The 15,436-nt window shown below is 43.2% G+C and overlaps 1 protein-coding gene across 1 annotated transcript in view; it reads right to left on the bottom strand.

The window, feature by feature from the left end:
* SYNE2 (spectrin repeat containing nuclear envelope protein 2) overlaps positions 1-15,436 on the bottom strand; it is a 267,176-nt gene that overhangs the window by 48,593 nt on the left and 203,147 nt on the right. Inside the window, 7 exon segments of the mRNA XM_002914161.4 lie at positions 9,175-9,409; positions 10,832-10,926; positions 11,849-11,909; positions 11,911-11,991; positions 12,105-12,259; positions 13,509-13,637; positions 14,344-14,523. Coding sequence (XP_002914207.2) covers positions 9,175-9,409; positions 10,832-10,926; positions 11,849-11,909; positions 11,911-11,991; positions 12,105-12,259; positions 13,509-13,637; positions 14,344-14,523 — 936 coding nt within the window.

Genomic DNA, 15,436 nt, shown 5'->3' with positions numbered 1-15,436 from the left:
TAGTCCATAGTCTCTCATGTTTCATTCCCCCTTCTGATTACCCCCCTTTTCTTTATCCCTTTCTTCCCCTACCGATCATCCTAGTTCTTATGTTCCATAGATGAGAGAAATCATATGATAATTGTCTTTCTCTGCTTGACTTATTTCACTTAGCATTATCTCCTCCAGTGCCGTCCATGTTGCAGCAAATGTTGAGAATTCGTTCTTTCTGATAGCTGAGTAATATTCCATTGTATATATGGACCACAGCTTCTTAATCCAGTCATCTGTTGAAGGGCATCTCGGCTCCTTCCATGATTTGGCTATTGTGGACAATGCAGCTATGAACATTGGGGTGCATATGGCCCTTCTCTTTACTACGTCTGTATCTTTGGGGTAAACACCCAGTAGTGCAATGGCTGGGTCATAGGGTAGTTCAATTTTTAACTTTTTAAGGGACCTCCACACTGTTTTCCAGAGTGGCTGTACCAACTTGCATTCCCACCAACAATGTAGGAGGGATCCCCTTTCTCCACATCCTCTCCAACAATTGTTGTTTCTTGCCTTGTCTATCTTTGCCATTCTAACTGGCGTAAGGTGGTATCTCAGTGTGGTTTTGATTTGAATTTCCCTGATGGCTAATGATTTTGAACATTTTTTCATGTGTCTGTTAGCCATTTGTATGTCTTCATTGGAAAAGTGTCTGTTCATATCTTCTGCCCATTTTATGATTTGTTTATTTGTTTCTCGTGTATTGAGTTTGAGAAGTTCTTTGTAGATCTTGGATACCAGTCCTTTATCTGTGGTGTCCTTTGCAAATATATTCTCCCATTCCGTGGGCTGTCTCTTAGTTTTTTTGACTGTTTCCTTGGCTGTGCAGAAGCTCTTTATCCTGATAAAGTCCCATAAGTTCATTTTATCTTTTATTTCTCTTGCCTTTGGAGATGTGTCGTGAAAAAGGTTGCTCTGGCCGATGTCATAGAAGTTGTTGCCTATGTTCTCCTCTAGAATTTTGATGGATTCCTGTCTCACATTGAGGTCTTTCATCCATTTGGAGTTTATTTTTGTGTATGGTGTGAGAGAGTGGTCAAGTTTCATTCTTTTGCATGTAGCTGTCCAATTTTCCCAGCACCATTTATTGAAGAGACTGTCTTTTTTCCACCGGATGTTTTTTCCTGCTTTATCAAAGATTAGTTGCCCAAAGAGCCGAGGGTCCATTTCTGGGTTCTCTATTCTGTTCCATTGGTCGATGTGTCTGTTTTTGTGCCAGTACCATGCTGTCTTTGTGATCACAGCTTTGTAGTACAGCTCGAAATCCGGCATTGTGATGCCCCCAGCTTTGTTTTTCCTTTTCAACAGTTCCTTGGAGATTCGGGGCCTTTTCTGGTTCCATACAAATTTAAGGACTATTTGTTCCAGTTCTTTGAAAAATGTCCTCGGTATTTTGATCGGGATAGCATTGAAAGTGTAGATTGCTCTGGGTAGTATGGACATTTTAACTATGTTAATTCTTCCAATCCATGAGCATGGAATATTTTTCCATCTTTTTATGTCTTCCTCAATATCTTTCAAAAGTGATCTATAGTTTCTAGCATATAGGTCCTTTACGTCTCTGGTTAAGTTAATTCCAAGGTAACGCATGGTTTTTGGTGTTATTGTAAATGGGATGGATTCCCTAATTTCTCTTTCTTCAGTCTCGTTATTCGTGTATAGAAATGCAACTGATTTCTGGGCATTGATTTTGTATCCTGCCACCTTACTGAATTGTTCTATAACTTCTAATAGTTTGGGAGTGGATTCCTTTGGGTTTTCCATATAGAGTATCATGTCATCTGCAAAGAGAGACAGTTTGACTTCTTCTTTGCCGATTTGGATACCTTTGATCCCTTTTTGTCTTCTGATTGCTGTTGCAAGGACTTCTAGTACTATGTTGAATAATAGTGGCGAGAGTGGGCATCCTTGTCGTGTTCCTGATCTTAAGGGAAAGGCTTCCAGCTTTTCCCCATTGAGAATAATGCTTGCAGTAGGCTTTTCATAGATGGCTTTTATGAGATTGAGAAATGTACCCTCTATTCCTACACTCTGAAGGGTTTTAATCAGGAAAGGATGCTGTATTTTGTCAAATGCTTTTTCTGCATCAATTGAGAGGATCATATGGTTCTTGAGTCTTTTCTTGTTGATATGATGTATCACATTGATTGATTTGCGAGTGTTGAACCATGCTTGCATCCCAGGTATGAATCCCACTTGGTCATGATGGATAATCCTTTTAATGTACTGTTGGATTCTATTAGCAAGGATCTTGTTGAGGATTTTGGCATCCATATTCATTAGAGAAATCGGTCTGTAATTCTCCTTTTTGAGGGGGTCTTTGCCTGGTTTGGGGATCAAGGTAATATTAGCCTCATAGAATGAGTTTGGTAGCTTTCCTTCTGTTTCTATTTTTTGAAATAGCTTTAGGAGAATAGGTATTATTTCTTCTTTGAATGTTTGGTAGAATTCCCCAGGAAAACCGTCTGGGCCTGGAGTTTTATTATTTGGAAGGTTGTTTATCACTGACTCAATTTCTTCATAGTTAATTGGCCTATTTAAGAAATCTATTTCTTCCTGTTTCAGTCTTGGTAGTTTATAGGTTTCCAGGAAGGCCTCCATCTCTTCCAGATTGTTTAGTTTTTTGGCATATAGCTGTTGATAAAAGTTTCTAATAATCCTTGCAATTTCAATGGTGCTGGTCGTGACCTCTCCCTTTTCAGTCATAATTTTAATAATCTCAGTCCTTTCTCTTTGTTTTTGGACAAGTTTTGCCAGTGGTCTATCAATTTTATGGATTCTCTCAAAGAACCAGCTTCTAGTCCTGTTGATCTGCTCTACTGTGGTTCTGGTCTCTAATTCATTGATTTCTGCTCTAATCTTGGTCAACTCCTTCCTTGTCAGTGGGTTAGGCCTGTCCCTCTGTTGCTGTTCCAGTTTCTTGAGGTGAGAATATAGAAACTGCATTTTAGATTTTTCTATTCTTTTGAGTGAGGCTTGGATGGCTATGTATTTCCCCCTTAGGACTGCCTTTGCAGTATCCCATAGGTTTTGGACCGTTGTGTATTCATTCTCGTTGGTCTCCATAAATTGTTTAATTTGTTTTTTGATTTCCTGGTTTATCGAGTCATTCTTGAGCAGGATGGTTCTTAGCCTCCAAGTGTTTGAGTTTCTTCCAGGTTTTTCCTTGTGGTTGAGTTCCAATTTCAGAGCGTTGTGGTCTGAGAATATGCAGGGGATAATTTCAATCTTTTGGTATTGGCTGAGACCTGTTTTGTGTCCCAGAGCATGATCTATTCTTGAGAATGTTCCATGGGCATTTGAATAGAATGAGTATTCTTTGGTTCTGGGGTGTAGTGTTCTATATATATCTATGAGGTCCAACTCGTCGAGTATGGCATTCAAAGCCTTTGATTCTTTGCTTAGTTTTTGCCAGGGTGTTCTGTCTATTTCTGATAGTGGGGTGTTGAGGTCCCCTACTATTACTGTGTTCTTATCTATATGTCTCTTTATTTTGGTTAAGAGTTGGCTTGTGTATCTTGCTGCTCCCCTGTTGGGGGCATATATATTAATAATTGTCATATCCACTTGTTGAATACTTCCTTTAAGAATAATATAGTGCCCTTCTGTATCTCTCTCTATGGCCTCTAGTTTAAAATCCAGTCTATCTGATATGAGAATTGCTACTCCAGCTTTCTTTTGAGGTCCATTTGCGTGGAAGATGGTACTCCATCCCCTTACTCTAAGTCTGAATGCATCTTTGGGTTCAAAATGAGTCTCTTGTAGACAGCAAATGGATGGGTCATGTCTTTTTATCCAATCTGCAACCCTGTGGCGTTTTATGGGAGAGTTTAAGCCATTTAGATTGATAGAGATTATTGACAGATATGATTTTAATGATGCCATTTCTCTTTAAAGTCTTTGTATCGGTTGTGACTTGCTGCTCTGTATCACTCTTGGGGCCTTTTTACCTTTATAGAGCCCCCCTTAATATCTCCTGTAGGGCTGGTTTCGTGGTTACGAAATTGGTTAATGATTGGCGATTTTGGAACGTCTTTATTTCTCCATCAATTCTGAATGACAGCTTTGCTGGATAAAGGATCCTTGGCTGCATGTTTTTCTCTGAAAGAGCTTTAAAAATGCCCCCCCAAGCCTTTCTCTCATTCCAGGTCTCTGTAGACAGGTCTGACGTAATCCTGATACCTTTGCCTTGGTACGTGAGAAATTTCTTTGCCCTGGCCGCTTTCAATACTGTATCCTTGGATCTAATATTTGCGAATTGCACTATGACATGCCGTGGCGTAGGTTTGTCCTGGTTGAGCTTGGATGGGGTCCTCTCTGCCTCTTGGACACGAATGCTTGTTTCCCTTGCTAGATTAGGGAAGTTTTCAGCTACAATTTGTTCAAATATCTCTTCTAGACCTCTGTTTTTCTCCACCCCTTCAGGGATGCCGATGATTCTGACATTGGATCGTTTCATAGAGTCAGTAATCTCCCGTAATCTACATTCGTGGGCGTGGATTTTTTTAAGACCAGCTTCTATTTTCGTTTTTTCTTCTACTAACCCATCCTCCAATTCGCTAACGCGTTCCTCTGCCTCGGTGACCCTGGCCGTCAGAGCCTCTAGTTTTGACTGTATTTGGCCCACTGAGTTTTTAATTTCTGTCAGATTCGCTCTCATTTCTGCCCTTAGGGATTCTATATTCTCAGCAACGCTTTCTCTGATGCTTTTTTCAAGTTTACTCATCATCTTGACCATTGTTGCTCTGAATTCCATTTCTGATAATTGGGATACATCCATATGTATTAATTCTGTGGCCGAGGCCAATTCTGTGGCAGAGGCCACAGACTCATTATCTTTTCTTTGCTGGGGGGGACTTCTCCTTCTCGTCATTCTGATGAAGAGAGATTGCAGGGTTGTCCAGAGCCCAAGTGTTGACTGGGACCCAGGCCGTGCGCCCTTGTTTTATAGAGATCTTAGGGATGTGGGCTTCTTCCTTAAAGAGTTTATTTATTTATTTGAGAGAGAGAGAGACAGTCAGCAAGAAAGGGAACCCAAGCAGAGGAGTGGGAGAGGAAGAAGCAGGTTCCCGGTGGAGAAGCCCGATGAAGGACTCCTTACGGAGCGTTGTGATCACACCCTAATCCGAAGACAGGTGCTTGGTGACTGCGCCACTCAGGCGCTCCGGGTTGTGGGCTTCTTGATTTTTCAGCCTGCCTTCTGGGGGAGGGGCCTGCCTGCAGGTACTCAGAAAACCCTGTTTGGGTAGAGTCTCTGTGTCCCTTGCGAGGGGGGATGGGGATGGGCACCCTGTGAGCCGGTATTTCCGGGCTTTTGTTCTCTGGCGGCTTTCCCTGGCGGTTTGCTATGCCTCTTCTGAGAGAGCAGCAGCGGCTGAAATTCAGCCTCTGTCTCAGAACAGAGGGATCGCGGATCGTTCTCCACTGATGTTCTGGCCACTTTAACTCTGTTTCTGTTGGTGCTGCTCAACCCTGCAGCATCCCGGGCTGTGCGCCCCACACCCGGCGTCCCAGCCCTCACTTCCAGGGCCGGCACGTCTCTGTCCTTTGTGTTTCCAACCCCGCCCGCCGCCAGCCGCCCCGCGCGGGCTCCCGGAGCTCCCCGTCTCAGTCTGGTGTCTCACGGGTGCTGACCGCGAGTCCGCCTGCTCCCCCGTGCAGGTGGCCCTCCAGCCGCCAGCCGCCCCGCGGACGCTCCCGGAGCTCCCGGTCTCAGCCTCGATCCAGTGAGCACACCGGAGCTCCGGAGCTCCGTGAGATGCTTGGTGGCGCACGCTCCCGGCTCACGGACTCAGTCTGCTGTTTCCAGAGTGCGGGTCCGCGGTCCGCCTGCTCCCCGGTGCAGGTGGCCCACCAACCGCCAACGGTCCCGCGTGCGCTCCTGGAGCTCCCGTTCTCAGTCTGCTGTCTCAAGCGTGCGGGTCCGCGGTCCGTCCGCTCCCCCGTGCAGGTGGCTACCGCTTCCCGGCGCCCTGACACGGCGGCTCCCTCCCCCTTCTGTTTAGCTTCTGATATCTGTGCGCGGTTTCACGGCTCCCTGCTTCGTACCTTGATACTCAGCGCTGGAGATGTTCATTTGTAGAGATCCAGATGTATCTTCCTGCGTCTCAGGCTGATTCTGTGGATGTTCCTGCTGGTCTGGTACCTATCCAGCTCAACTCAGGGGACCAGCTGAAAAAGGGGTCCCCTACTCCTCCGCCATCTTAACCCCTGAGGCTAATGTTTTACACTACAACACACTACACCAAATAACGCGTTCTTAAAATAATTTCCAATAGTTGTTAAGAAATAACATTCTTAGTGTAATGATCAGAAGGAATAGAGAAATAAAAAGTATACTTCAAAGAATAAGGGCCTACAAGATACATGGATCTAAAAGTATTAAGAAAACAACTGGAGTAGTAGACCTGAAATTAAGAGCAAATACCCATTGCCACTGCGTAAGAGTCAGCTTACTGCTAACCCAGAAGAATAGAATGTGCACGCTATGCTAAACAGATACAAAAGAAGGAGAGAACAAATAAAAAAGATAAAATACAAAAAATATACACTGAAACTTATCATGGGCACCTAACCATAGGCATCAATATATGCATTAAAGGGACGGCTCTAACACGGTCCATTTGAATATCATGCTGGTTCTTCTTTAAAGAGACTAAAACTACCTATTTCCACTACAGAAATGAAGTAAAAACTTTTAAACTGACTCCTACTTTCAAAAGCATTTGGTTTCAGGAGAAAAAATTTAGTTTTTTCCTATTCTAGATATGATTTCCTTCATCTTCAAATTTCTCTAGGGAGACATGTAGGCATTTTCCAAAATGGAAAACCAGAAAGACAATCAACAGAGCATTGATTTACAAAGGTATTTCTGAGAATACTTGATGTAACCCAACGCAAAGGAGAAAAAGGAGACTGTACTCTCAGGAACAGACACGAATAAGAGAAACTGCAACTCAAGGAATATACTGGCATTCTACCCTTGTCTTTCCAGCATCTGGTACTGCTCGACATAGCCAAATAAACAGACATCTATTCACCATTTTAAGCTTCTTAAAAGATCTGCTTTTCTTCCAGTCTTCCCCAGCTTGGTCAACAGCACACTATTCACCAAGACGCTCAAGCCAAAACCCTAGAGCCATCTTGATTTAGATTTTTATTTATCAGCCACATCTAAACCATTCGCAAGTCTTGTAAATACTATTACAAACATATTCTTTTCCATCTTCACCATGCTCATCCTCTTCTTATCCATCGTAACAACTATGCAAGACGATAGACATGGACTCCTAACTGGTTATGGCAGACTGTATTTTTCACAAAATGCCCACAACAATATTCCCAGTCTCTTCTAGAACCCTGCCACCCCCCATCAAGCAGTGGTGCCTCTGTCCCCTTCTGCTGATCTTATGTGAGCACGTGTAATGGCCTTAATTAACAAAGGATGGCAGAAGTGACTTATGTGACTTCTGACGCTAGGTCTAGAAGGCAACACAGCTTCTCCCTCTCTTTCTTGGGACATGTATCTTTGAAGCTATTGAGCTTCTGTGTAAAAGTCTGGCTACCAGAAGCCTTCACATGGGGAGACCACAAGAGAATGAGGCTATCTGAGTATTCCCAGCCGAAGTGCTAGACATGACAGTGAGTGAGCCTTCAGATGAGTCCGGCCCCCACCACCATCTGACTGAATCTTCCTGAAGGACCATAAGCAAGAACCACCTAACTGAGCCCCGTCAGCCCCCAGAACTGAGCGATAATGATCAATGACTGTTGTTACCCTGCAAGAATTACGTAATACCCTGGGATTCCTGCCTCTCCTCTGGCTCCTCTACAATCTACAGTCCCTCAGAACAGCCAGACGATCTTCGAAAAGTACAAATGGTATCATGCTGCCCCGTGTTCCAACTGACTCTTCAAAGGCTTTCCTATTACGGCAAGACCATAATTTGGCTTCCACACTTCAAAGTGCTCCTCCCCACCTGCCTCTCAAAATCACTCCCTACCCCTGCTGACTCACCGGCCCTCCTCCACTCACACTAGCCTTCTTTCTGTTCCTCTGCTTTGTGAAGCTTGTTCCCATCTTGGGGACTTTGCATAAGACATTCCTTTTGTTTGAAAGGCTCTTTCCCCAGATTTTTGCATGGCTGGCTCCTCCTCATCCTTCAAGTTCCAGTTTAAATGTCACGTTCCTAGAGATCACCCAATTGAAAGGAGCCACCCGGCCCCTCCGTTACTCGTCCTGTTTTAATTACCTACACATGCCTTATCGCAATGTGGTATCTTCTTATTTATGGATTTGTCTGATTTCCCCCACCCACCAGACGAATTAGCATTTCCTTGTTTGTTTACTAATTTGTTTGATTGCCTGCCTGAGAGCCAGGCTCTTTCCTCTGTCCACACGGCATGCCCGGCCTTTAGAACAGTGACTGGGACAGAGCAGATACTCAGATGATAGCTAATGACCAGATCAATGAATGAGGAGAGCACAGGATTTCAAAAGGGTGGTATTTCATTTCGCTGTGTCTCTACAGTGAAGAGTGGTTCTATAGATAAATGGAACATGTTTCAGAGATTGTCAACCAATGACTTTAAACCAATGTGCATCAAACAGCCCTCGGACTGAAAACTTTGTTGTGTAAGAGCACACTTATCTTGATGAGCACTGAGTAATATATGGAGTTGCTGAATCTCACTATTGTACACCTGAAACCAATATAACACCGTATGTTAACTACACTGGAACTAAAATAAAACTTTGTTGCCTAAATGAATCTGCCTTCCCAGAGTAAGCAGGAGTCTCCTTATAAATTAAACTCTGGTGGTGAAGTGATTCACCATTCAGTACCTGAAAAGCTTGCGTGGTGTGAGTCTGTCACCTCAAACTTCCCCACTCTACCCCCACATCTCCACTCCACCCCTACTCCCTCAGCCCAAGACAGCCTCACTATTTCGGGATGAATAGATAAGACTGGGTTTCTGAGAGCACCGGGCTGGGGACAAGGCTGGAGAGGGTTATGGTGTCCCAGCTGGTCCTCCCACTGCGGAGCACACACCTGAACCACAACATAAAACCCGAGGCGAAGGAACATCTTCCAAACAGCGACCACCCCGTAAGTCCTCACAGCGCTACTGTGCACGCACTACCTTCAGCTCACGGAGCAGCCTTCTGGTTTGCTGGAGGCTGTAGCAGTCCTGGCTCTTCACAGCAGACAGCAGGTGGCAGGTGTCCGTGAGGAAGCGGAGCAAGTCCTCCACGGAGGTGGTGAAGTACCGCCACTGCCCCACCAGCCCATCGATGTCACCCTTCCTCTGCCGGATGCTCTGGGCGGCGCTCTGCCACTGGTCCTTCAGTTTTGTGAACTTTGAAATAAATGCCGGTCTTGGGAAAAACAAACGGTAGAGAATCCTGACATCAACGTGTAGAAAAAAATCACTAGCAACACATAATAGAAACTCACATCTGCTATTTATGTGCACAATTTACATGGGGAAAAAAAACTTTCTTAAAATCTGAGTACCATTCAATTTAAATGTGTTGGGAAACTTAGGCAGGGGCAGCACAAGGCATTTAGCAGGAGATAGCTGCACAAGACTTGGTATTTTGCCAGCATGCACAACTGTATCCCTTAAACAAATTTCAGCTTACATCATGCCAAATGCTGTATGCAAAACGGAATATTGAACCAATGGGAAATGATGACCAGGTACCGTGTAACATCAACAATTACCTGAAGCTTGTACTTGACAAAATTTCAGCAATAAAGAACAGGCTTTCCGCAACTACTCACCTCGTTCTTTTCCAGATAAATAACACGCATCACATGATAAATAAGGCCTTTTATTTATTATAGGAAGAGTCATGCTTTGCTGCACTGGTCAAATCAAAATTAGTTTATTGTCCCGGAACAAGGACCTAGCCTGAATTTATAACTTCAGAGCTAGGAATAAATGCACCCTGTATTTCTTAGTTATGCTCAAAGAAAATTCAGAGGTCTGTGGGTGTTGATGGGGAGGAAAGCAGTAGCTATCATCAGGACACTTAGAGAAGCACTGAAGAGGCCAGGGTGCCCGAGGGCTCTGCCCACCGTGTGTACCAGCTGTGTGAGCAGGTTCAGCTGGAGCAAGGCGCTCTGCTCAGCCTGACTGGCGCTGCCCAGTGATGCCAACGCCATGCCTGTAGCACAGGGAAAAATCCCTTCTCTTACAACTATGTGACAGCTACCTGCGGGGAAGAGCAGCATTTTAAGATTTTATTTATTTATGTGAGTGAGAGAGAGAGCGAGCGAGCATGAGCAGGGGGAGGGGCAGAGGGAGAAGCAGACTCCCCGCTGAGCACGGAACCTGATGCGGGCTCGATCCCAGGACTCCAGGGTCATGACCCAAGCCGAAGGCAGCTGATAACCGACTGAGCCACCCGGGCGCCCCTTAAGAATTATTTTTTTAAATAGCAAAATGTCATGATGTTAAAGGTAGAGAGGAAAGCACTACAGAAGAATCCTTTGGGGTAAAAACTTCATTAACTGTACTTGGCAAGCAGGTATTTGCAAAGCACTCGTCTACTATCTGCTAATGCCACCCCCTCCCACCATACACAAAAGTGTGACTGACATTTCTATGGCCACACAGCAAGTCCCCATCCTAATAGTCAAGAGACTGGTCCCATGATGGTCTATCAACCGACATGGCTGCAGGTCACAGAAGGGGTCAAGATCCACGTGGTGGGAGGCCAGCTCCCACTGTGTTACATTCCACATACACACACACACACACACCCCACCATTGTAAGCCACGGACAGCTTACCTCTTCTCTACTTCTGTTGTGTCCAAGAGTTGTAAGCACTGGGTGACATAAGAATCAGCAATTGTCTGGTTTATAGAAACTTCAGCTTCTAACATCTGTATAGGAGTTAAAATAGAAAACATCAGCTTGTAGATTTCTTTTCATGAACCTGGAACTTACATCTATTAAAATCTATGCTCCTAGAGGACATGTGAAAGGATTTTCAAATTATTGGAGCCTCATTGCAAAAAATGCTCAACCATCACATCAACATCACCTGTGGATATAATCTCAGAAGCAAACAGGCCTAATAATAACTACATCTAATGCCTGCCCATTTATTGGGCATTTACTGCTTGCTAGGCACTGTGTAAAACATGTGTGTCTCACTTATTCCTTTGGATATAAGTACTATTATCATACCCATTTAAAGACAAGGAAACTAAGATATAAAGAGGTTTGGTAATTTAATCAAGATCATTCAGGGTGTTTTGGTTCATTGGAAGACATTAATGCAACAATGCAGACTTTAATCAGTTACTTTAAAAATTATAGTGACCTAATCACGCATACTTTCAAAATGCAGTATCTGCCTATAACCACCAAGAGTATTTCCAAATGTCCATCAGCACAAGCGTAGGGAAATTCCTCTGTCCAATCATTAATGTTGCAATTACGATTATACCAGGTGCTTCAGTATTTTAGAGAATTATTTAGTGAAAATCAAAGATGAAGTGGCAGTATTTTAGCTGGCTCTTCGTATGTCTGCACTCTATGGAAGCAAAGTTGTGCTAGAAGTTTCCACCTACTGCAGAAAATCTAGGAGCTCTCTCGTTAATAAAATAGAGCACTAAAACAAAATGTTAAAATTTATGAAACGTGTAAGAATTTTACAAACAATCAATTGACAAATGAATCTGCCTAAAGACATATATTTGGTATCTGGGATTGACAGATTTAAAACAAAATATAATGAGCATCTTTCCCCGACTCCTGCCCCAGGGTGAGGTTACAAAGCTGCGGAGAGCAAAGATTTACCTCGTATGTTTTCTGCTGCTCCAGGAGAGCTGGGAGGCTGTCAGCAACATTCACCTTGAGTGTCTTCTATCTTCTCCAAAAGCTGGACCCATTTTTCACAGCAATAAAGAAACTTTTCATTCAATCCAATTCCCTGAAGCTCACTACAAAGGTTTATAAATGAACAAAACAGAGTCATAAAACAATGACATTGCCGAGCTCAAGCTGTTAACTTTAGCTTCCCTGGAACGGAATGGTACAGATGGGACACTCTGACCTGCAGCGTTCCAGGGCAGTTGCTGTGGCCCGAATCCACCGCCGGTTCACGTTTTGCAATGTCTTCACGGCTATGTCACTAAGTGGGAGCTTGAGGCTTACTTCATTCAAATGTTCAACATCAGGTGATTGGGCTGTCATTGCCAGCACATGGTGCTATTAAAAAAAATTACATTTCAGTTTTCTGGAGGTCAATAAGATATCTAGATGATGAAAAGGCCTCAGAGATCCTGCAGACCATCCTTATCCCAAAAACGAGGGAAAACTGGGTCCTAAATAGGTAAATGACTAGCCCACAAATGGCCAGTTAGTATTAGAGCTGGACCTGAACCCTGATCTCCCAATCTTGTGGCTTTTCTAGAACAACAGGTGCACACGTGGTCAACACCTGAATGGCCCAGGAAATAGAAAATTATGTCAGATATTTTTCTTTAATGAAGATGGAAATGAGTTTTTTTTTTTAAAGGACCCATTTAGGACCTTCAAAAGTCCCATGCATTCTGCCAATAACTTGACCTTCAACAGATTATGCAGTTTACCTACAAATTCAATGAAAATTTAGTCCTTAAAATACCCCTAGTAAAGCGTGGTACTTAAACATCCACATTTTGATAGAACATGAAATCACAAGAAAGCAAACTCAGCAAAATGTTATTTTTAAAATATTCCAGGGACAGCATCTAGGTCAACGATATGTTAAGCAAAGATCCTTCACAACATCCACGCTATCACTACAGAACTCTGCCATAGTACTCTAGGTCAGGGTCAGCAAATTTTTTCTGTAAAGGGCTAGATCATAAATACTGTAGCTTTTATGGGCCATATGATCTCTGTTATAACTATTCAGCTCTGCCCCTGCAGCATGAAAACTCCCATAGACAATTAATAGAAGGGCATGACTGTGTGCCAATGACACTTTATACAAACAGGTGGAAGACAAGATTTGGACAGTGTTCGACAGTTAGCTGACTCTTAATATGGGTTACGGATAACGGTCCTTAGGAGTTTGGAGGATCCAGAATTCTTTAATTTATGTTACTTACACTAATTTAATAAAGAAAGAAAAACTACAGAATTAATTTAATAGGCTATTTTGATCTTCAGCTAAGCAGAAAAATTCAATTAATCACGAAAGTCAATTCCTAGATTATTCTAGTTCAATGAAGCTCATTAGAAAAGATATCAAAAAATTTTAAATCTACTAAATGTACTGTGGCATATTACTAAAATAGATTGCTACGTTGTTGTACTTTTCTAGACCTTAGGGCAGATAAAGCCAAGAATGAATGGCATATAAATAACCGTGCTCGAGTGAAGACACAGATTCTATAACTCCACAGTCATTAGCCTATTTTTTTTCCTATGGTGAGTCTAAGCCCTAAGGAAACACAAATATTGGTAATACCAGGAATAAGTCAGGGTTTTCTTCTTTCTCTTGATGGTTGAGTTTATCCAAATTCTCTTCTTCATGCACAATGAGACCTTTTAAAGATTCCAACTGGTCCCCAAAATCCTTGAACTGTGACAGAACAAACTAGAACAAGAGAAATTTTCATTAGAAATCATTTTCATGTGCATATATAACAGAATTAAGCATAGTCTTGGAAGCTGATAAAGCTCAAGGTATTTTCAAGACCCCCCCCCAGCTCGTTACTATCTTGACTATTCAGAGATGAATATTCAGAAGACTCCTTGTTTTTACTTTGTGCCTCTGGCAAAGCACTGAGCCTTCAGGGATGACTGGATCTCCTGCCTGAGGGGGTATACAAAGGAGGGTTAGTGAGTACTCCACTCCCTCAGTCTTGCTAGTTAAATGTTCTATTCTGATTGATACTGAGATGTGATACTGGAGCTCTATGGCCTTCTATGCTTTTTGACAGCTCATGCACTAAAGTTTTTTCAAAAAGTGAATAAAGAGTAGAACAGCTGGTTAAGCTTTAAGCAGCTACTTCTAGGACTCAAGTACCCCATTTGGAGATCCAAATAACCATGAGATCTGAAGAGTATAAGGAATCTAATCGCTCACTTCTTAAGCTAACATGTTCAATGAAGAACACGTTTGTTTAAGATCTGCCCATGGCCCATGTGATTGAACAGTCATGTGCGGGCATCTTTACTCTGTGGTTTCCCTGAGGAGCAGTCCATTAAGCACTAAAAACTATTACTTCATAGGATACAAGGAATGGAGGGTAGCTTGCAAATGTCCAGGATTACAACTTGAATGGAAAAATGAGATGAACCTCAAATTCATTAGCCTTCATGAGCAGCATCTTTTCCAAGTAAGAAGCCCTCTGGAGGGAGTGCAGTTGTTTGGAGAGGGGCACGTGGGTGCTGGCCTCCGGGAGCTGCGGAAGTCGATCCAGGAGAGTGGAATTCTGGAGAAGGTCTTCTTTGGTCTTCTGTACATCATGTTGCAGCTCCTGGAGAAGACACAGTGATCAGAAAACAATTCCTCCTCCTACCATAACACAAATTCCCATCCATGCTACTCCATCAGTATCTAGGAGAATTTCTGCCCTAAAATTGCGGGTGTGGCTTTTTGTTAGTTTGTTTTAAAGAGCTGAAAAGCTAAGCTTTCGTTGTATGATGCACATCACTGGGGACCTTCTGAAACATGTCAGTACAGAGCTAAAACTGACAACCAATCAACAGAGCTGGGGCTGCCAGTGTACAGAAACTAGAGACCACGCGGGCAGATTCCTCTGTTTCATGGTTCTGATCGTCGAACACTTTAGTGATCCGCTTTAAGGCTGTTTTATGAATCAGTGCAACTCTGTCCTGTGTCTGAGATTTTATGACATAAATGGATTCATTTGCAGAGACTGTAGAATCTCATTAATCAAGTTGACTTTAGGCTACTCTGTAAATACTGTGTATGTGAAATTTGTTTCTTTTTTTTTTTTTTTAAAGATTTTATTTATTTATTCGACAGAGATAGAGACAGCCAGCGAGACAGGGAATACAAGCAGGGGAGTGGGAGGGGAAGAAGCAGGCTCATAGTGGAGGAGCCTGATGTGGGGCTTGATCCCATAATGCCGGGATCACGCCCTGAGCCAAAGGCAGATGCTTAACCGCTGTGCCACCCAGGCGCCCCTGATTAATACTTTTTTTTTTTTAAAGATTTTTTATTTATTTATTCGACAGAGATAGACAGCCAGCGAGAGAGGGAACATAAGCAGGGGAGTGGTAGAGGAAGAAGCAGGCTCACAGCAGAAGAGCCCGATGTGGGGCTCGATCCCATAATGCCGGGATCACGCCCTGAGCCGAAGGCAGATGCTTAACCGCTGTGCCACCCAGGCACCCCTGATTAATACTTTTTGATTTGACCTATAG

The sequence above is a fragment of the Ailuropoda melanoleuca genome, chromosome 14, assembly GCF_002007445.2.
Source record: "Ailuropoda melanoleuca isolate Jingjing chromosome 14, ASM200744v2, whole genome shotgun sequence".
NCBI lineage: Eukaryota > Metazoa > Chordata > Mammalia > Carnivora > Ursidae > Ailuropoda > Ailuropoda melanoleuca.
The sequence above is the reverse complement of the archived record's forward strand: the minus strand, read 5'-3'. Positions and strand labels throughout refer to the sequence as shown.